Raw genomic sequence first — 20,813 nt, 5'->3', positions numbered from 1 at the left:
GGGGCTGCTCTTGGGGAAAACGCCAGTGGGAGCTCCACGGATGGCCAGCACGGATCTTTGTTCCCTCGGGAATTCAAGGCACAAGTGCCTGGTTCTCACCAACCCAGCCAAACTTTCCTTCTTCAGGGAGATCAGCTGAGCCTGAAAACCCTCACAAGATCCATTTTCCCAAATGTTTTCACACCCTTGGAGAAGAAGACAAAGATTTTCCTTCCAGGGAAGTCGTAGGGTGTCAGCAGGACAAACACCCGGGGGCTTTCTGGAATTGATAACCTGGCTCACACCTGAACCTTCGGGGAGAGAGAACCTCCAGAGGCCACCAGGCTGTGGAGGGAAGGGACAAACTCGTGGTGGGGAGAAGTCCTCTGTGAGAATCTGTGTGGTGACCATGGAATTCCAACAATTCCAGCAACTGGGAGAACTGGGATAAAGGTGGGAGAGCTGGGAATGTTCCCCTGGAGAGGAGAAGGATCCAGGGAGAGCTCAGAGCCCTTCCAGAGCCCAAAGGGGCTCCAGGAGAGCTGGACAGGGACTGGGGACAAGGGATGGAGGGACAGGACACAGGGAATGGCTTCCCGCTGGGAAAGGGGGGATTTAGATGGGACATTGGGCAGGAATTCTTGGGAGGAGCTGGGCTGGAATTCCCAGAGCAGCTGTGGCTGCCCCTGGATCCCTGGGAGTGTCCAAGGCCAGGCTGGACGGGGCTTGGAGCAGCCTGGGATGGTGGGAGGTGTCAGGGTTGGAACTGGATGAGTTTTGGTCTCTTCCCAAAGCGCTTCCAATCATTCCATGATCCCAAACTCCCCCTGGCCAATAAATTATTCAGCTTTTACCAACAGATTTCCTGCTTTTTGTCACAGCTGAGGGAGATCCCCAAACCCCCCGAGCTTTCCTACCACCTTGAGAATTTTTATTTTCTCAGAGACGAGGGCTGAGGACAAGAGAGAGAGCACGGAGGACAAACAGCAGAATTATCCTGATCCCAACAGGAATAAAAACTCAGGATAAGAAAGGCCTGGAAGGTTTGATTGTGGCTGTTTGACTGGGGGGAGATGCCCAGGAAACCTTCCCACTGCAGCAGTGGCTTTGATGAAAGATGGTGAAAGCTCATCCAGCTCCAGCCCTGACATCTCCCACCATCCCAGGCTGCTCCAGTTGGACACTTCCAGGGATGGGGCAGCCAGGAATTCTCTGGGAATTCCATTCCATTTCCAGGGAAATGCTGGAAAAACCACCAGACCTGAGGAAGTGACTGAGCAGCCCAAGGAAACATCCCAGAAGCTGTTTGGGACAGGGAGTGGTGAGGGCAAGGCTGGAATCCTCTGGGAATTCACAGGGAACAACCAGCCCCCTGTGCAGGAAGCTGCTGTGGCCTGGAGGGACTCAAAATGTGAGAAAAAGAACGGCTGGACACTGAAATGGGGGAAAAAAAAACATTTTAAAGGGTTTTATCCAAGCAATAGGAAAGAAATACTGCACCGGCCAGGAGGGAATTGCATCCTCAGGAGAGACTTTGGGATTTGTTCACACAGGAATTGTGGGGACAGGCATGTCTGAGTGCCACTGGTGGCAGCCAGTTTTTCCCCCAAACTTGAAATCCAAAATCAAATCGTGCCCTGTGCCAGGGGCATTGCCAGAAATAGGCTCCAATTCCAGGATATTCCAATTAATTATTGCTGAGGGCATTACACAGCTCCCACTGGTTTCACCCAGCACATCCAGCTTTAATATTCTGTATTATTGCACATTTTCAGCGCTGGAGGTGGGGAGCAGGAGGGCAGAAATGTCAGAAATTCCTGAGGAGTTTTCCATCCGGGGATGCTGAAGGGTCCTGCAGCATTTCAAGAACAGCTCTGAGGAGGTTTTGTGGCCAGACTGGGAGATTCCACCCAGGAACCAACAACAAAAAACCACCCAGCTCTCAAAAATCCACCTCACTGTTATTATTTCATCACCAGCTCATTTGGCACTGAGTGGAATAAATGGGAAATTCATCATTTCTTAATGAAGGTGACATTCATTCATTTTTGTATTTAATTATTTATATTTACATTTAATGTCTGTCCACGGGGTGAGGTCTCCCCGAGCAAAACTTCTGGCCTGAAGGGAATTTAATTTTGATTTTTTTCACCCAGAACAAACCACCAGCTCCAGTGCTGAAGCTCTCAGCTGCTCGCTGTGTTAATTCCACCAAGATATTACAATAAATCACTCAACAGCAAAAAAAAAAACCAAAAAACTCCTGGCTCAACGTGCTACAAATAAATCCAAGCAAAAAAAAATGAAAATAAATACATTCAACAGATCTTTCAGGTGAAAGGAAGCGAGTTATTAAACATCATTAGAGACTTTTCTCCAAATTAAGCCAATCCAGGGAGCAACACCCATTAAACTCACATTAATGCTGCACCTGTTTGAAACAATATTAACCTGCAGACACGAGGTATTTATCATAATTAACGACATTTATGGTAATTAACACCGGAAAAATGAAACTTGAAATGACTCTCAAGGTTTATTGGGCTAAAAAAAACAGGTTTGAGCCTAAAGGCAATGGGATAGAGACCAGTTTTAAAAGCAAAATTAGGCAAAAACTCACTTGGTTCATCACCAAAACTTTGAGTTTTTTACTGCCCAGCTATTTAAATATTTATTTATTTTTGTCAAAAACACCCCTTGAATTCACCACGCACGAAATGATGAATTCACCTGGAACATTCAGACCCCACACACCACCTCAGCCAAAATATTGCAAAATGTTTTCCAGAAGCAGCCGTGACCCTCAGCTGCTCTGGGCTTTACAGAATTTACATCAAATTCTCCCTGACAGGAAACGTAACCTGCAACAGGCAGCAGAAAAAGTGAAACTGGACGAGATCCCTGGTTCAGATTGATCCTCTTGGAGAGTGCCTCAGTTATTGATTATTCCATGATCATCAATAACGGAGGAATAATCAATAACTGAGGCACTTTCCACCTGTGCTTTTGAAAATTCAGGTTATAAGGAAACACCTTTGGGTTTAAAAGTGCTTCTTTTGAGCACTACTTGACTCTAGTTATAATTACACCTGGATAAATTTGGTTTATTATTTGTTAAAATTGGTTTATTTAAGAAACCACCCCGAAAGTGCAAGGAGGAGAAGGAATTGAAAGGAAGTTCAGGGGAATTTAAAACTTATTTTCACCTAAAGCTGTAGAAAAGCCTTCCAAAATTGAATAATAAAACTGAAATTATGAGTGTGTAATTTAAATAAAAGTGTAAATATCACATAGCAGAAGACTTAAAGTTTTAAAACATAGTAATAGACATAAAAGAAGATAAAAGTTTTATAACAAAAGTTAGTCCTTCACATTCTTCTTCATAAGTTTAAATAATATTGTGTAATTAAATAAGTCCTCATTGTGAACCACAAATAAATTAAAAAGAATTTAAGTATCATTTCTTAATCAAGCAATTTATCCTTAAAAAACTTTATAAAGAGAGAAATAATTCTGTCATTTCTCGTTTCCCACTTGGCCAGAGCCTTCCTGACGTCTCTGAAATTCAACGTTCCCCCAGTAATCCTGGACCAAAGGCTCTCAAAATTCCCCCTCCACACTGGAAAGCTCAAATCCAGAGGGAGATCTCCTCTGGGCATTAAAAAATGGGATAATTTGATTTTTTTTGGATAAAAACCTGCTTGTTGTGAGCGCCAGCAGCTGCTTTTCAGTGTCAGGGAGTGCAAGGCCCTGTCCTTGGAGATGGGAACTTTTCCCAGAGGGAACAGAATTCCACTGCGGATTTTCTGTTTTCCCCCACCCCTGATCACATTCCCAGGGATGTAAAAGGGCTTTGGGCACTGCAGGAACACGAGAATTTGGAAATTTCATCAATTTTCAGAACGATTTGGGCTGAAAAGAACCTAAAAGCTCATTCAGTTCCAACCCTGACATCTCCCACCATCCCAGGCTGCTCCAAGCCGGCCTCGGACACTCCCAGGGATGGAGCAGCCGGGAATTCTGTGGGAATTCCACCCCAGGGAAGGGTTTCCCTGCGGATTTGGGCTCCCAGCTCCGAGGAACACGCATGAGGAGCGGCTCGGGCACACCCAGGAGGCCCTGCCCAGCAGACACAGAGACCTCTGAGGCCACTCCCAGGGATGGAGCAGCCAGGAATTCTGTGGGAATTCTGCCCCAGGGAAGGATTTCCCTGAGGATTTGGGCTCCCAGCTCTGAGGCCACTCCCAGGGATGGAGCAGCCAGGAATTCTGTGGGAATTCTGCCCCAGGGAAGGATTTCCCTGCGGATTTGGGCTCCCAGCTCCGAGGCCACTCCCAGGGATGGAGCAGCCGGGAATTCTCTGGGAATTCCGCCCCAGGGAAGGATTTCCCTGTGGATTTGGGCTCCCAGCTCTGAGGAACACGCACGAGGAGCAGCGGGGCCGGGGCGGCTCGGGCACACCCAGGAGGCCTCGCCCAGCAGACACAGAGATCACAAATGAAATAAAAGATATTTCTGATATTTCTGCAGCCCATTTCTTCCCTCCCCTTCTCTGCACAGCATCCAGCAGAGAAGTTTTCCCCTCAGTGAATCCAAAAATCCTCGGCGAACGCTCCGGCCCGACCGCGATATTTTATAAAAATCCTTTGCTAGGATTTTTTTCTGCTGAGAAGCCTCATTAAAGAAATGTAAACAATTAATTATGTGATGGCTGTGGAATGTGGTTTGGAGACGCTTCACCAACAGGTGCATCCTGGATTTTCCATGTGAGTTATTTTTGTTTGATGCCCAATCATGCTCCAAGCCTGAGCAGTCACAAATTTTTATTTTATTATTAATTCCTTTCTAACTTTCTGTATAATTTCTCTATTTTTTTCAGTCTAGCATTTTAATATAATATTATAATATAATAAATCAGGTTTCTAAGAATTATGGGGTGCAGGTTCTCATCTCTTCCCTTGTCCTGGGTTTGAGGCGTCGCTTCCCTCACGGCGCTCAGAAAGGAGGTTAAAAAAAAACCCATCAATTTCCACTTTCCTCCAGGGAAAAACAACCTGCTCCGTGGGCACACTGCTCACTGAAATGTTCATCGAAATAATCCTGAATTTTTGCCCCTTCTGCCCCCAAAATGATCAATCACAGCTGGTTTTTATCTGGCAGGCAGCGCGGCCTCTTCCCGCTGAAACGCGTGAAAATACACATTAATGAGCACGGGGTGTGTGTGTGTGAGGGGAAAAAACCCAAATCCAGCACCTGTCCCCCTCCTCGGGGCAAAAACACCAATTATTGGGTATTGCGGATTTGGGCTCCCAGCTCCGAGGCCACTCCCAGGGATGGAGCAGCCAGGAATTCTCTGGGAATTCCGCCCCAGGGAAGGGTTTCCCTGCGGATTTGGGCTCCCAGCTCCGAGGAACACGCATGAGGAGCGGCTCGGGCACACCCAGGAGGCCCTGCCCAGCAGACACAGAGACCACAAATGAAATAAAAGATATTTCTGATATTTCTGCAGCCCATTTCTTCCCTCCCCTTCTCTGCACAGCATCCAGCAGAGAAGTTTTCCCCTCAGTGAATCCAAAAATCCTCGGCGAACGCTCTGGCCCCGACCGCGATATTTTATAAAAATCCTTTGCTAGGATTTGTCTCCTGAGAAGCCTCATTAAAGAAATGTAAACAATTAATTATGTGATGGCTGTGGAATGTGGTTTGGAGATGCTTCACCAACAGGTGCATCCTGGATTTTCCATGTGAGTTATTTTTGTTTGATGCCCAATCATGCTCCAAGCCTGAGCAGTCACAAATTTTTATTTTATTATTAATTCCTTTCTAACTTTCTGTATAATTTCTCTATTTTTTTCAGTCTAGCATTTTAATATAATATTATAATATAATAAATCAGGTTTCTAAGAATTATGGGGTGCAGGTTCTCATCTCTTCCCTTGTCCTGGGTTTGAGGCGTCGCTTCCCTCACGGCGCTCAGAAAGGAGGTTAAAAAAAAACCCATCAATTTCCACTTTCCTCCAGGGAAAAACAACCTGCTCCGTGGGCACACTGCTCACTGAAATGTTCATCGAAATAATCCTGAATTTTTGCCCCTTCTGCCCCCAAAATGATCAATATATTTATTATGATTATGATGATGATTATGATGATGATGATGATGATTATTATTATTATTATTATGATTATTATTATTATGATTATTATTATTACCATTCTCATCTATTCACTCAGTTTCTGTTGCTGCTTTAATCACAATTAAAGAATCCCTGGGAAAAGAACCCCAATTCCTTAATTCCTCCCTTAATCCCCCCAATTCAAGGCTGCTCATTAAATATTTATTAATTAATTACACATTAATCATTTATTTTTTCCAGGAGAAATCCCCTGTATCCACTGCTAGCAAACACTGCAGTTCTGCCATCAATAATGTTCTTTTTATGAGGGGGAAAATCAACTTAAAAGTTTAATTTGTTGTGAATTAAATTCACAAAATTCAGATTTGCTTGTGATTAATACGGAAAATTTTAATTTGAATTTTTGGTTTTATTTTTGGCTTTATCTCCCCCTTTTTTAATTTTTTTTTCCTTTAAGATGGAATAATTTCATGCAGCAAAAATCATTTTCTTTTGTTTCAGCACAATTTTACCCCCTAGGAGTGGAGAAAATGGGAAAAAAATTGAATTTTTGTGCACAAAAATGGAGAAATTCCATCACAGCTCGAGCAGCCCTGCAGAGCCACGGGGTCTGAGTGTCAGGGATGAATTCCTGCAGATTTTCTTGGGGTTTCTTTTGTTTCAGAACAATTTCACCTTTGAGGAATGAAGAAAATGGGGGGAAATGGGAAAAAAAGGGGAAAAATGGAGGAAAAATTGAATTTTTGTCCATAAAAATGGAGAAATTCCATCACAACTCAATTAGCCCTTCAAAGCCACGGGGTCTGAGTGTCAAGAATTAATTCCTGCAGATTTTCTTGGGGTTTCTTTTGTTTCAGCACAATTTTACCTTTGAGGAATGAAGAAAATGGGGAAAAATGGGGAAAATCTGAATTTTTGTGCACAAAAATGGAGAAATTCCATCACAGCTCCAGCAGCGCTGCAGAGCCACAGGGTCTGAGTGTCAGGGATTAATTCTTGCAGATTTTATTGGGGTTTCTTTTCTTTGAGCACAATTTTACCCCTGAGGAGTGGAGAAAATGGGAAAAAATGGGGAAAAAATGGAATTTTTGTGCATAAAAATGGAGAAATTCCATCACGACTCGAGCAGCTCTGCAAAGCCACAGGGTCTGAGTGTCAGGGATGAATTCCTGCAGATTTTTCTTGGGGTTTCTTTTGTTTCAGAACAATTTCACTCCTGAAGAGTGGAGAAAATGGGAAAAATGGGGAAAAATGGGGAAAAAATGGAATTTTTGTGCACAAAAATGGAGAAATTCCATCACGACTTGAGCAGCCCTGCAGAGCCACGGGGTCTGAGTGTCAGGGATGAATTCCTGCAGATTTTCTTGGGGTTTCTTTTGTTTCAGCACAATTTCACCCCTGAGGAGTGGAGAAAATGGGAAAAAATGGGGAAAAATGGGGGAAAAATGGAATTTTTGTGCACAAAAAGGGAGAAATTCCATCACGACTTGAGCAGCCCTGCAGAGCCACGGGGTCTGAGTGTCAGGGATGAATTCCTGCAGATTTTCTTGGGGTTTCTTTTGTTTCAGCACAATTTCACCCCTGAGGAGTGGAGAAAATGGGAAAAAATGGGGAAAAATGGGGGAAAAATGGAATTTTTGTGCACAAAAAGGGAGAAATTCCATCACAACTCAATTAGCCCTGCAAAGCCACAGGGTCTGAGTGTCAGGGATTAATTCTTGCCAGTTTTTCTTGGGGTTTCTTTTGTTTCAGAACAATTTCACTCCTGAAGAGTGGAGAAAATGGGGAAAAATGGGGAAAAATGGGAAAAAATGGAATTTTTGTGCACAAAAAGGGAGAAATTCCATCACAACTCAATTAGCCCTTCAAAGCCACGGGGTCTGAGTGTCAAGAATTAATTCCTGCAGATTTTCTTGGGGTTTCTTTTGTTTCAGAACAATTTCACTCCTGAAGAGTGGAGAAAATGGGGAAAAATGGGGAAAAATGGGAAAAAATGGAATTTTTGTGCACAAAAATGGAGAAATTCCATCACAGCTCGAGCAGCCCTGCAGAGCCACGGGGTCTGAGTGTCAGGGATGAATTCCTGCAGATTTTCTTGGGGTTTCTTTTGTTTCAGAACAATTTCACCTTTGAGGAATGAAGAAAATGGGGGGATTATTTAAATATAATTACATTGTGTTTATTTATTCATTTTTTATTTAAATTTAATTAATTTTTATTTATTTATTTATTATTTAAATGTGATTAAATTTTATTTATTTATTTTTATTTCAATTTAATTAAATTTTATTTATTTATTTATTTATTTTTTATTTAAATTTAATTAAATTTTATTTATTTATTTATTTTTTATTTAAATTTCCCACAGCCAGGCCTCAACTTGGAATGAAACAGAAAAAAAAAAGGTAAAAAAATGGGATTTTCTATTTTTATTACAGATAAAAATGACATTTGCCATTACCTCATCCTAATAATTAAGCTCAGAATAATTAACTTCTTCAAAACACCACTTTGAATTTTTTTTTTTAAGGAGGAGCTCAGAAGGAAAAGAGAGAAGATCTCGAGATAAGCACAGGAACTGCTTCAAAGAAAAGAGTGAAAATGAATTTTAAATCAGATTTTTCCTGCAGAAAAACTCCTCTGTGCCAGCAGCAAAGTGGAAAAATCTCCCCAAATCTCCCCAAAATTCCAGAAATTTCCATTTTAGGGGCTTAGCAAAAACCTTCTTTATTTATTTTTTTCTGGAATGATCCAAGCAGGGCTGGGCAGGATCTAAAAAGTGAATTAAAAACTGAATTTATTCTGATTTTTGAAGGGGACTGACTGCACTTTTCCTCCCTTTTTCCCAGAATTTTGCAGCAAAAATCCCAAAATTAAAATTAATCCCTCTTGAAAATATCAGGAATTCCTGGAATTCTCTTCCCAAGGGCTCCCACGACAGCTGCAAATCCCTTGGAAAGGTTTATTTTCATTTTTTTTTAATTTTTAATATGAAATTTGAAGCTTTTCCCAGCAGCTCAGGGCTGAGTCTGGCCCTGAAGCATTTATAGAAATTGTGGGATCTGTTCAGGTTTGGATTGGAGAGAAATGAATCTTAAATTTTCTGTATTTTGCAGAAAATCTGATTTTTTCTGGATTTTTGAACCCTGATTTCACAGCAGAAATGCACATTAAAGCAGATTTCACTGAGCCAAAAATTGATTTTTTCACCCTGATTTTCACAGGATAAATCCACATTACAAGCAGCTCTGGGGACAGATTTCACTGAGTCAAAAATTGATTTTTTTCTCCATTTTTTCACCCTGATTTTCAGAGAATAAATGCACATTACAAGCAGATTTCACTCAGTCAAAAATTGATTTTTTTCTCCATTTTTTTCACCCTGATTTTCACAGGAGAATTCACATTACAAGCAGATTTGAGATAAATTTCACTCAGTCAAAAATTGATTTTTTTCTCCATTTTTGAACCCTGATTTTCACAGCAGAAATGCACATTAAAGCAGATTTCACTCAGTCAAAAATTGATTTTTTCTCCATTTTTTCACCCTGATTTTCAGAGAATAAATGCACATCACAAGCAGCTTTGGGACAGATTTCACTGAGTAAAATCAGATTTTTTCTGGATTTTTGAACCCTGATTTCACAGCAGAAATGCACATTAAAGCAGATTTCACTGATCCAAGCAGGGCTGGGCAGGATCTAAAAAGTGAATTAAAAACTGAATTTATTCTGATTTTTGAAGGGGACTGACTGCACTTATCCTCCCTTTTTTCCCAGAATTTTGCAGCAAAAACCCCAAAATTAAAATTAATCCCTCTTGAAAAGATCAGGAATTCCTGGGAATTCCTGGAATTCTCTTCCCAAGGGCTCCCACAACTGCTGCAAATCCCCTGGAAAGGTTTATTTTCATTTTTTTTTTAATTTTTAATATGAAATTTGAAGCTTTTCCCAGCAGCTCAGGGCTGAGTCTGGCCCTGAAGCATTTATAGAAATTGTGGGATCTGTTCAGGTTTGGATTGGAGAGAAATGAATCTTAAATTTTCTGTATTTTGCAGAAAATCTGATTTTTTCTGGATTTTTGAACCCTGATTTCACAGCAGAAATGCACATTAAAGCAGATTTCACTGAGTCAAAAATCTGATTTTTTCTGGATTTTTGAACCCTGATTTTCAGAGAATAAATGCACATTAAAGCAGATTTCACTGAGCCAAAAATTGATTTTTTTCACCCTGATTTTCACAGGATAAATCCACATTACAAGCAGCTCTGGGGACAGATTTCACTGAGTCAAAAATTGATTTTTTCTGGATTTTTGAAGCCCTGATTTTCACGGGATAAATAAATGCACATTAAAGCAGATTTCACGGAGTCAAAAATCGATTTTTTCTCCACTTTTGAACCCTGATTTTCACAGGAGAATTCACATCACAAGCAGCTCTGGTTTACCTGACCAAACTCTCCACATGGGAATATTTCTAATTTTTGAAATATTTCTAATTTTGGGACTATTTCTGATTTTGGGAATATTTCTAAATTTGTGAATATTTTAATTTTCTCCACACTCCTGATTCCAGCCCCCAAACAAATGCAATTCCTGGTTTACCTGACCAAACTCTCCACTTGGGAATATTTTTAATTTTGTGAATATTTTAATTTTGTCCACACTCCTGATTCCAGCAGCCAAACCAAGGCAATTTCTGGTTTACCTGACCAAACTCTCAACATGGGAATATTTCTAATTTCAGAAATATTTCTAATTTTGGGAATATTTCTCATTTTGGGAATATTTCTAATTTGGGAATATTTCTGATTCCAGGCAGCAAATAAACAGTTTTTGGTTTTTACCTGACCAAACTCTCCACTTGGGAATATTTTTAATTTTGTGAATATTTTAATTTTGTCCACACTCCTGATTCCAGCAGCCAAACCAAGGCAATTTCTGGTTTACCTGACCAAACTCTCAACATGGGAATATTTCTCATTTTTGAAATATTTTCTCCATTTTTTCACCCTGATTTTCAGAGAATAAATGCACATCACAAGCAGCTTTGGGACAGATTTCACTGAGTAAAATCAGATTTTTTCTGGATTTTTGAACCCTGATTTCACAGCAGAAATGCACATTAAAGCAGATTTCACTCAGTCAAAAATTGATTTTTTCTCCATTTTTTCACCCTGATTTTCACGGGATAAATGCACATTAAAGCAGCTCTGGTGGAGAGAAATGAATCTTAAATTTTCTGTATTTTGCAGAAAATCTGATTTTTTCTGGATTTTTGAACCCTGATTTCACAGCAGAAATGCACATTAAAGCAGATTTCACTGAGTCAAAAATCTGATTTTTTCTGGATTTTTGAACCCTGATTTCACAGCAGAAATGCACATTAAAGCAGATTTCACTGAGCCAAAAATTGATTTTTTTCACCCTGATTTTCACAGGATAAATCCACATTACAAGCAGCTCTGGGGACAGATTTCACTGAGTCAAAAATTGATTTTTTCTGGATTTTTGAAGCCCTGATTTTCACGGGATAAATAAATGCACATTAAAGCAGATTTCACGGAGTCAAAAATCGATTTTTTCTCCATTTTTGAACCCTGATTTTCACAGGAGAATTCACATCACAAGCAGCTCTGGTTTACCTGACCAAACTCTCCACATGGGAATATTTCTAATTTTTGAAATATTTCTAATTTTGGGACTATTTCTGATTTTGGGAATATTTTTCATTTTGGGAATATTTTAATTTGAGTCAAAAATCAGATTTTTTGTCCATTTTTGAACCCTGATTTTCACAGGAGAATTCACATCACAAGCAGCTCTGGTTTACCTGACCAAACTCTCAGTGTCTGGTTTTACCTGACCAAACTCTCCACATGGGAATATTTCTCATTTTTGAAATATTTCTAATTTTAGGGAATATTTCTAATTTGGGGAATATTTTTGAATATCAGAAATATTTCTGATTCCAGGCAGCCAAACAAACCCAGTTTCTGGTTTTTACCTGACCAAACTCTCCACATGGGAATATTTTTAATTTTGTGAATATTTTAATTTTGTCCACACTCCTGATTCCAGCAGCCAAACCAAGGCAATTTCTGGTTTACCTGACCAAACTCTCCACTTGGGAATATTTTTAATTTTGTGAATATTTTAATTTTGTCCACATTCCTGATTCCAGCCCCCAAACCAAGGCAGTGTCTGGTTTCCCTCTGACCAAACTCTCTGCTTGGGAATATTTCTAATTTTTGAAATATTTCTAATTTGGGAATATTTCTCATTTTGGGAATATTTCGAATTTCAGAAATATTTCTGATTTCCAGGCAGCCAAATAAACAGTTTTTGGTTTTTACCTGACCAAACTCTCCACTTGGGAACATTTCTGATTTTGGGAATATTTTAATTTTGTGAATATTTCTAAATTTGTGAATATTTTAATTTTCTCCACATTCCTGATTCCAGCAGCCAAACCAAGGCAGTGTCTGGTTTTACCTGACCAAACTCTCAACATGGGAATATTTCTCATTTTTGAAATATTTCTAATTTTAGGGAATATTTCTAATTTGGGGAATATTTTTGATATCAGAAATATTTCTGATTCCAGCCCCCAAACCAAGGCAGTGTCTGGTTTTACCTGACCAAACTCTCCACTTGGGAACATTTCTCATTTTGGGAATATTTTCATTTTTTTCAATTTCCTCCTGATTTAAAGCTATTTTTCACTACCATGAGCTGGGAATATTTCTAATTTCAGAAATATTTCTAATTTTGGGAATATTTCTCATTTTGGGAATATTTCGAATTTCAGAAATATTTCTGATTTCCAGGCAGCCAAATAAACAGTTTTTGGTTTTTACCTGACCAAACTCTCCACTTGGGAACATTTCTGATTTTGGGAATATTTTAATTTTGTGAATATTTCTAAATTTGGGAATATTTTAATTTTCTCCACATTCCTGATTCCAGCAGCCAAACCAAGGCAGTGTCTGGTTTTACCTGACCAAACTCTCAACATGGGAATATTTCTCATTTTTGAAATATTTCTAATTTTAGGGAATATTTCTAATTTGGGGAATATTTTTGATATCAGAAATATTTCTGATTCCAGCCCCCAAACCAAGGCAGTGTCTGGTTTTACCTGACCAAACTCTCCACTTGGGAACATTTCTCATTTTGGGAATATTTTCATTTTTTTCAATTTCCTCCTGATTTAAAGCTATTTTTCACTACCATGAGCTAAGGATGAAATCATTTCCCACCCCCTGCTTCAGTTACAAATCTGGATTTTTTCATATGGGAAACCTGCTTAGTTGGAGAGGAAAAAAAAATTTACCTCCTCAGAACCCTCGTGATTTTATGAATGCTTAAATTTCAATTATTTCAGTATTTAAATAAAGATTTTGATTGGCACACGGAAATTAATCAAGATGAAGCCACGTGTCCCCCTTTTTTTTTTTTTTAATTTTCTCTTTGTTTTTAAGCATCAGATGAAAACCTGCAGCAGTGAAAACTCAATTAAACCAGTGGAACTGCACACACCCAGTGCCACAGATTTCCTGCCATAAAATGAGTCCCACCCTAAAAAAAACCAAAAAAAACCCCCAAAAAACCCCCCACAAAACACAAAAGAAAAAAAAAACCAACCAAAAAAAAACAAACAAAAAAAAAAAACAAAAACAAAAAAACCCACAAAAAAAAACCAAAAAAACCCCCCAAAAAACTCCCCCAAAAAAAAAGAAAAAAAAAGAAAAAATCAACAAAAAAAAAAACCAAAAAAACCCCAAAAAACCCCAAAAAACCCAAAAAAAACCCCCAAACCAGGAAGGGTTAAAAGGCAATAAAAGGATTATTCTCCAGCCTAAGCCAAACCTTTAAGTGATATTTTATTACATTCAAATGTGAGCTGTGATGACTCAGCTGGTGTTTTAACTCCTTCAGAGCCAAAATGTTAATTTTTCAATATTTATATTTAAATGTTCATTTTTAAATATCCCTCTGCGTGCAGCTGGAAAACCCCCTGGAAATAAGGTTCATAAATAAAGTTTCCTTCAAATAATTAGCAGAATTATTAAGGAATGTCGTTCCAAAAGCAGGCAATTAATCCCTAAAATATTTTCTTTTCAACCTCATCTGAATGAAGAGAGGAGAGTTTGGGCTCAGGGCTCCGAGAGGATTCTGCTGCTGTGAGAACTCAATTAAACCCAGCAGAAAAATCTCAATTCTTGGGAAAATAAAACCCCAAAGGTGGTGAGCTGCAAGCTCTGCTTTTCTGCAGAAGATGCTGCAGGGCAGATTTTATACAGAAAATGAGGAGAAAACCTCCAGGCCATCGAAGCCCCAGAGGAGCAAGGACTTCCGAGAGCAGCCTGGTGAGAACTCACCTAAAACACCAAAATTCCTCACCAGGAAACCTCCAACGACCAAAAATAAACTCAGGAAGGGGAGGGGAGGCGAGGCGAGGCAAGGCAAGGCAAGGCAAGGCAAGGCAAGGCAATCAAAGGCAAGGCAAGGCAAGGCAGGGCAAGGCAGGGGAAGGCAGGGCAAGGCAATCAAAGGCAGGGCAAGGCAAGGCAAGGCAATCGAAGGGAAGGGAAGGCAAGGCAGGGCAAGAGCGGGGCGGTGCTGCTCACCTGGAAGGGACAGGGGATGTGGTACTCGCGGCAGCGCTCCTGCACCCACGTGGTCTCCCACACGCCCCGGTAGGCCTGCTCGTAGAAGTAGCAGCCGATCACCACCAGCAGGGGCACGAGGTAGAGCACGCTGAAGACGCCGATGCGGATCATGAACTTCACCAGCTTGTCCTGGTTCTCCTTCTCCAGCGGGATCTCGATGCGCACGCGGTTGAGGGAGATGATCCCGGCCAGCAGCAGGGACACCCCCACCACCACGTAGAGGCACAGCGGCGCCAGCACGAAGTAGCGCAGCGCGTCCACGTCGTAGAGGCCGACGAAGCACACGCCGCTGATGTTGTCGCCCTCGATCTTGTTCATGGCCAGCAGGATGATGGTGAGCGTGCCCGGGATGCCCCAGGCGCTGGCGTGGAACAGCAGCGCCTTCTTCTCGATGGCCTCGCTGCCCCACTTGGGCACGGCGGCCAGGAACCAGGTGATGGTGAGGATGACCCACCAGACGCTGCCGGCCATGGTGAAGAAGTAGAGCACCATGAAGAGCATGGTGCAGGCTTTGTTGTGGGAGCCCTGCGTCACGGTGGACGCCTTGTACTGCGAGGGGCTGGAGGCGTTGCAGGCCACGCGGTCCTCCAGCAGGAAGCCGATGAAGAAGATGAGGGACACCATCATGTAGCAGACGGCGTAGAAGATGATGGGCCTCTCCGGGTAGCGGAAGCGCGTGACGTCGATGAGGAAGGTGAGGAAGGTGAAGAGCGTGGCCGAGAGGCAGACGATGGAGATGACGCCGATGAAGTAGCGGGCGAAGGACAGCTCCTCCCGGCGGAAGTACATGTTGGGGCAAGGAGGGGAGCAGTCGCGCACCCTGAGGAAGGAGTAGCCCAGCTCCGGGTCGATCTTCAGCTCGCGGGGACACCAGAAGCCATAATCCCTCTGCACGGCCATCGGTGCCTCCTCCGTGGGCTCGCCGGCCAAGTTGAGGTCAACCAGGCGAGGGTAGGGCTCGTCGCAGTCTGGGAACCTAAGGAGAGGGGTTTACAAGGAATGTACTCACGGTTTACAAGGAGTTTACAACCTCATCTCACACAGAATTCACAGAATCACAGCTTGGAAGAGACCTTCAAGATCATCGAGTCCAACCCGTGCCCTAACACATCAACTAAAACATCAAGTGTCACATCCAGGCTTTGTGAAACACATCCAGGGATGGGGACTCCACCACCTCCCTGGGCAGCCCATTCCAGAACTTTCCGTGAAAAACTTTTCCCCAATATCCAACCTGACTGTGTGCTCTGGTTCTGTCAGTGCTGCCTGGAGAAAGAGCCCAGCCTGGCTACAGCCACATTTGAGGAGCTGCAGAGTGATGAGGGCACCCCTGGGTCTCCTCTTCTCCAGGCTGAGCACCCCCAGCTCCCTCAGGGGTTCCTCTCAGGGTTTGTGTTCCCCTCTCCAGCCTCGTTGTCCCCTCTGGATGTGCTCCAGGTTCTCAAGGTCCTTCCCAAACTGCGGGGCCAGAGCTGGGCACGGCACTGGAGCTGTGCCCTCAGCAGGGCTGAGAGCAGGGGAAGGATGATCTCCCTGCTCCTGCTGGCCACACCATTCCTGAAGGATCCACAAGAATCCACAAGAATTCCACAAGAATCAGGATTTCTAGGTGTGACTTCAGACAATCCAAAAAACGAGGAATCCATCAAATTCTGCACTATGTAGTCACAAACTCATCCTGCCACACAACATCGAAACTATAAAATAAGTCTAAAAATAAAACAGGTGAGGAGCCCATTTGGGATTTAAGATTTAAGGTAAGGATGCAAAATCCATCCCAGGAAATCTGTGGATTCAAGCCTGTGGCAGCAGGATTTTAAAAACATTTAAAAACCTTTCCTAAGCAACTGCACTCGCTGCCATCAGACAGGGCAGTGGGGTGGTGACACCAAAATTCCAACTAGCACTGCCAGCAGTTTTAATAAATGGAATTAAGATGAAGACATTTGTGTGGCTGACACCAGCACTAATAAATGGAATGATGATGGAGATGTTTGTGTAAATAAAGCTCTGACTGGAGGATGAGGACTGCTGGAGTTTGAAGGAGATTGGAGCAATCACAGTAACCCATCCTCTGACTTATGTAACTAAAATAATTTTAATTGTTTTTCTCTCCAGTCCATCTGCAAACTATTTCTTCCTCAGTTTCATTAACTGTTGAAATCACAAAAAACAACAAAGCATGAAGACACTGCTTTTAATTTCATGCATGTCCTGTCTCAAACAGCTTGGAACACCACTGGGTCGTTTTTCCATAAATTTATTTGTGCGATGTAAAGCTGAACGCAGCTGTCTGCAGCTCAGCAAGGGGTACATGCCCTGCAAACAGCTTGGAGACTTCCCCCTCATCAAACCCAGACAATTTTCAGCTGATCTCACAGGCAGAAATAGGAACTCACTTCCCACCTCAGGAAATGCTGCTGGAAAGTGGGAAGGAAAACAAAACACGGCTGCGTGCGACGGAAAACGTTAAAACACCTGGATTTTACAGGCTGTAAAACGTCCTGCATGGGGTTAATTTTATCCTGAAATTTAAAAGATTAAGGAAGGGTTTTTCCCACCTGGTGCACTCCATGTCCTCGGGCCAGGAGACCCCGAACATCTCCATGAGCTTGGAGCACTCGCTGTGGGCGCGCTGGCACAGGCGGCGGCAGGGCAGCGTCACCCGCCCGTACTCCATGCACACCGGGGCGTACAGGGCACACAGGAAGGGCCGGAAATCCCGGGAGCACTCCAGGTTCACCATGGGGTGGAAGGGCTGGCAAGAAAAATTGAAAAAAAAAAAGGAGAATTCAGTAGCTGCAAGCAGCGTTTTGGCGGAATATTTCGCTTTTGTGTCATCGCGACCTGCTGGCTGTTGGGAGAAATGATCATCAGGGTGGAACTCGGGGGTTTTAGGAACACAGGGGACCATGGGGACAATGGAAATGGGGATGTTTATGTCCTCCACCTGCATTAAAATCAGTGGGAATTAGATGGATAAATCCCCCGAGGGTGGATGTGTCTCTCACTCCCAGCCTGCACGTTACGGTCGCCACGTTTCTCTTCACAGAGAAAACAACAACTTCCCAAGAAATTTCTGGGATTCATCCTCTGAACCTCAGAGGAAGAAAAAACAACTCTTATCTCATTTGCTGCTGTGCTGTTCCCAAGTGGAATGCATTGTTCACCTGAAGGGAATCGATAATTGGATTCTGTGGTTTAATTCACTGAGCAACTGAATCCAGGTTGTGTTGGGACTGGCACTGTCACAGTCACGAGATGCTGTGCTGTGGAGTCTTGGCAGATTCAGTTTAGATGTAATATAATATAATAAAATAATTAATTAGCCTTCTGATAAGATGGAGTCCTCCTCATCATTTCTCCCCGACATCGGGCAAAAACATCACCGATACATTATCCCACTTATTAAATAGTAAATATTAAATATTAAATTCCCACACAGCCACGGAGCTTCCAGGGCTGTAATCACAGTGAAGGCACAGGCAAGATGTCATTTCTTGCCCAAGCATCAGAAAGCACCGTGAAATCAAAGCCTGAAAAAATAAAAATATGGAAATAAATAACCGGTGTCGTGCTCCTGTTTTTGGGTGTCGATGAGAGCGACTCTCCTTGGAAGCTCTGAGAGAAAATCTGTCAGAGTTGGGTAAATGCAGCTGGTCTGGAGCATTCCTGAAGGATCAAGAAGGAAAAAGGAAGAGGACAGGGATTTATGGGTGATAATCCACGTCGTGGTCCAGTGTGGGTTCATTCTGCTCTTGGCTTTTGTGCTTTGTCCTTAAAAATCTCCCAAAATTCATCAATGTTTTATTCCAAATCTCTGTGGCACCTGCCACCATCCAAAGCCTCACCATCTCTTTGGATAAAATCAATGATATTCCCGTGAGAGTGGAATTAGAGAATACTGGAACACATCAGGACTTGCAATTCTGGAATAAAACAAACCCCAGAGTGGAAAAACTTCTGATTTATATTTCAAATCACAGCTCCAAGGGAAAAAAAGGTGGCTTCATCAACAGCTTTGTTCTGTATTTTAGAAAAAGTCCATTATTTGGATATCCAGAGCCCAGCAGGATTGAGGAGCAGGAATTGTAATCCCTGGAATTTGCAGCACGATAGCTGAAGCACAAATGAACCTAAATAGAAATACACATAAATCCTAAATCTTGTTACTGTGCAGCTGAAGAGGAGCTGCAGAAAGATTACATTCTCAAGCTGCAATTTCCTGAGAAGTGTTTTCAACCAATTCAGCATTTTCTTTTGCCAAACTGTGGAGCAGGAGTGATCTAACAGGTAAAAGCAGATCAATTTCTGTGACCAGAAAATCCAAGTGGAATGCATTGTTCACCTGAAGGGAATCGATAATTGGATTCTGTGGTTTAATTCACTGAGCAACTGAATCCAGGTTGTGTTGGGACTGTCACAGTCACGAGATGTTGTGCTGTGGAGTCTTGGCAGATTCAGTTTAGATGTAATATAATATAATAAAATAATTAATTAGCCTTCTGATAAGATGGAGTCCTCCTCATCATTTCTCCCGGACATCGGGCAAAAACATCACCGATACATTATCCCACTTATTAAATAGTAAATATTAAATATTAAATTCCCACACAGCCACGGAGCTTCCAGGGCTGTAATCACAGTGAAGACACAGCCAAGATGTCATTTCTTGCCCAAGCATCAGAAAGCACCGTGAAATCAAAGCCTGAAAAAATAAAAATATGGAAATAAATAACTGGTGTCGTGCTCCTGTGGTGCTTCGTTTTTGGGTGTTGATGAGAGCGACTCTCCTTGGAAGCTCTGAGAGAAAATCTGTCAGAGTTGAAAAATAAAAATATGGAAATAAATAACCGGTGTCGTGCTCCTGTTTTTGGGTGTCGATGAGAGCGACTCTCCTTGGAAGCTCTGAGAGAAAATCTGTCAGAGTTGGGTAAATGCAGCTGGTCTGGAGCATTCCTGAAGGATCAAGAAGGAAAAAGGAAGAGGACAGGGATTTGTGGGTGATAATCCACGTCGTGGTCCAGTGTGGGTTCATTCTGCTCTTGGCTTTTGTGCTTTGTCCTTAAAAATCTCCCAAAATTCATCAATGTTTTATTCCAAATCTCTGTGGCACCTGCCACCATCCAAAGCCTCACCATCTCTTTGGATAAAATCAATGATATTCCCGTGAGAGTGGAATTACAGAATACTGGAACACATCAGGACTTGCAATTCTGGAATAAAACAAACCCCAGAGTGGAAAAACTTCTGATTTATATTTCAAATCACAGCTCCAAGGGAAAAAAAGGTGGCTTCATCAACAGCTTTGTTCTGTATTTTAGAAAAAGTCCATTATTTGGATATCCAGAGCCCAGCAGGATTGAGGAGCAGGAATTGTAATCCTTGGAATTTGCAGCACGATAGCTGAAGCACAAATGAACCTAAATAGAAATACACATAAATCCTAAATCTTGTTACTGTGCAGCTGAAGAGGAGCTGCAGAAAGATTACATTCTCAAGCTGCAATTTCCTGAGAAGTGTTTTCAACCAATTCAGCATTTTCTTTTGCCAAACTGTGGAGCAGGAGTGATCTAACAGGTAAAAGCAGATCAATTTCTGTGACCAGAAAATCCTGGGAATTCTAAGGAAAAGTTTCATTTCTCCCTTACCACCTTTCCACTCTTCCAACCCTTCCCAGAAGCCTCCTGCCCTCTGCAAAAGGTTAATTTTGGGAATACAAGACACAACCATGCTATGGTATTAATGTGTTTTTTTTAAAACATCATTATTGTTTACCAAATTGATGAAATTCCCTTAATTTCTCAAACTGAAATTCAGCAATAACTTGCAAGAAGAGCAGGATAAGCTCCAGAGTTACCAACCAGGAAAAAGGCAGCAGCAGTTGGGAAATATTTACATTTACAGGCTCACGTTACTCAAGGAACTCCTCGGGTTTGGCTGGACGTGTATTTCAGATTTATTTTTATTTCTAGATTTATTGGTGAGGATTTATTGTCTACAGCAGAGTTAAATCCAATGTTTG

General features: G+C 41.9%; 1 protein-coding gene across 4 annotated transcripts in view; it reads right to left on the bottom strand.

Annotated features, from left to right (window-relative positions):
- Positions 1–20,813, bottom strand: part of FZD3 (frizzled class receptor 3) — a 53,361-nt gene that overhangs the window by 10,234 nt on the left and 22,314 nt on the right. For all 4 annotated transcript variants that reach the window (XR_005626365.1, XM_039697643.1, XM_039697644.1 and 1 more), the window contains exons 2-3: positions 17,350–17,546; positions 14,747–15,764 (exon numbers count right to left, since the gene is read on the bottom strand). Coding sequence is in view for 3 of the 4 variants with exons in the window: in XM_039697643.1 (XP_039553577.1) it covers positions 14,747–15,764; positions 17,350–17,546 (1,215 nt within the window). In the remaining variant the exon portion in view is untranslated. The remainder of the gene's footprint in view (positions 1–14,746; positions 15,765–17,349; positions 17,547–20,813) is intronic.

This window comes from Passer montanus, unplaced genomic scaffold (genome assembly GCF_014805655.1).
Source record: "Passer montanus isolate IOZ18808 unplaced genomic scaffold, ASM1480565v1 scaffold119, whole genome shotgun sequence".
Classification (NCBI taxonomy): domain Eukaryota; kingdom Metazoa; phylum Chordata; class Aves; order Passeriformes; family Passeridae; genus Passer; species Passer montanus.
The sequence above is the reverse complement of the archived record's forward strand: the minus strand, read 5'-3'. Positions and strand labels throughout refer to the sequence as shown.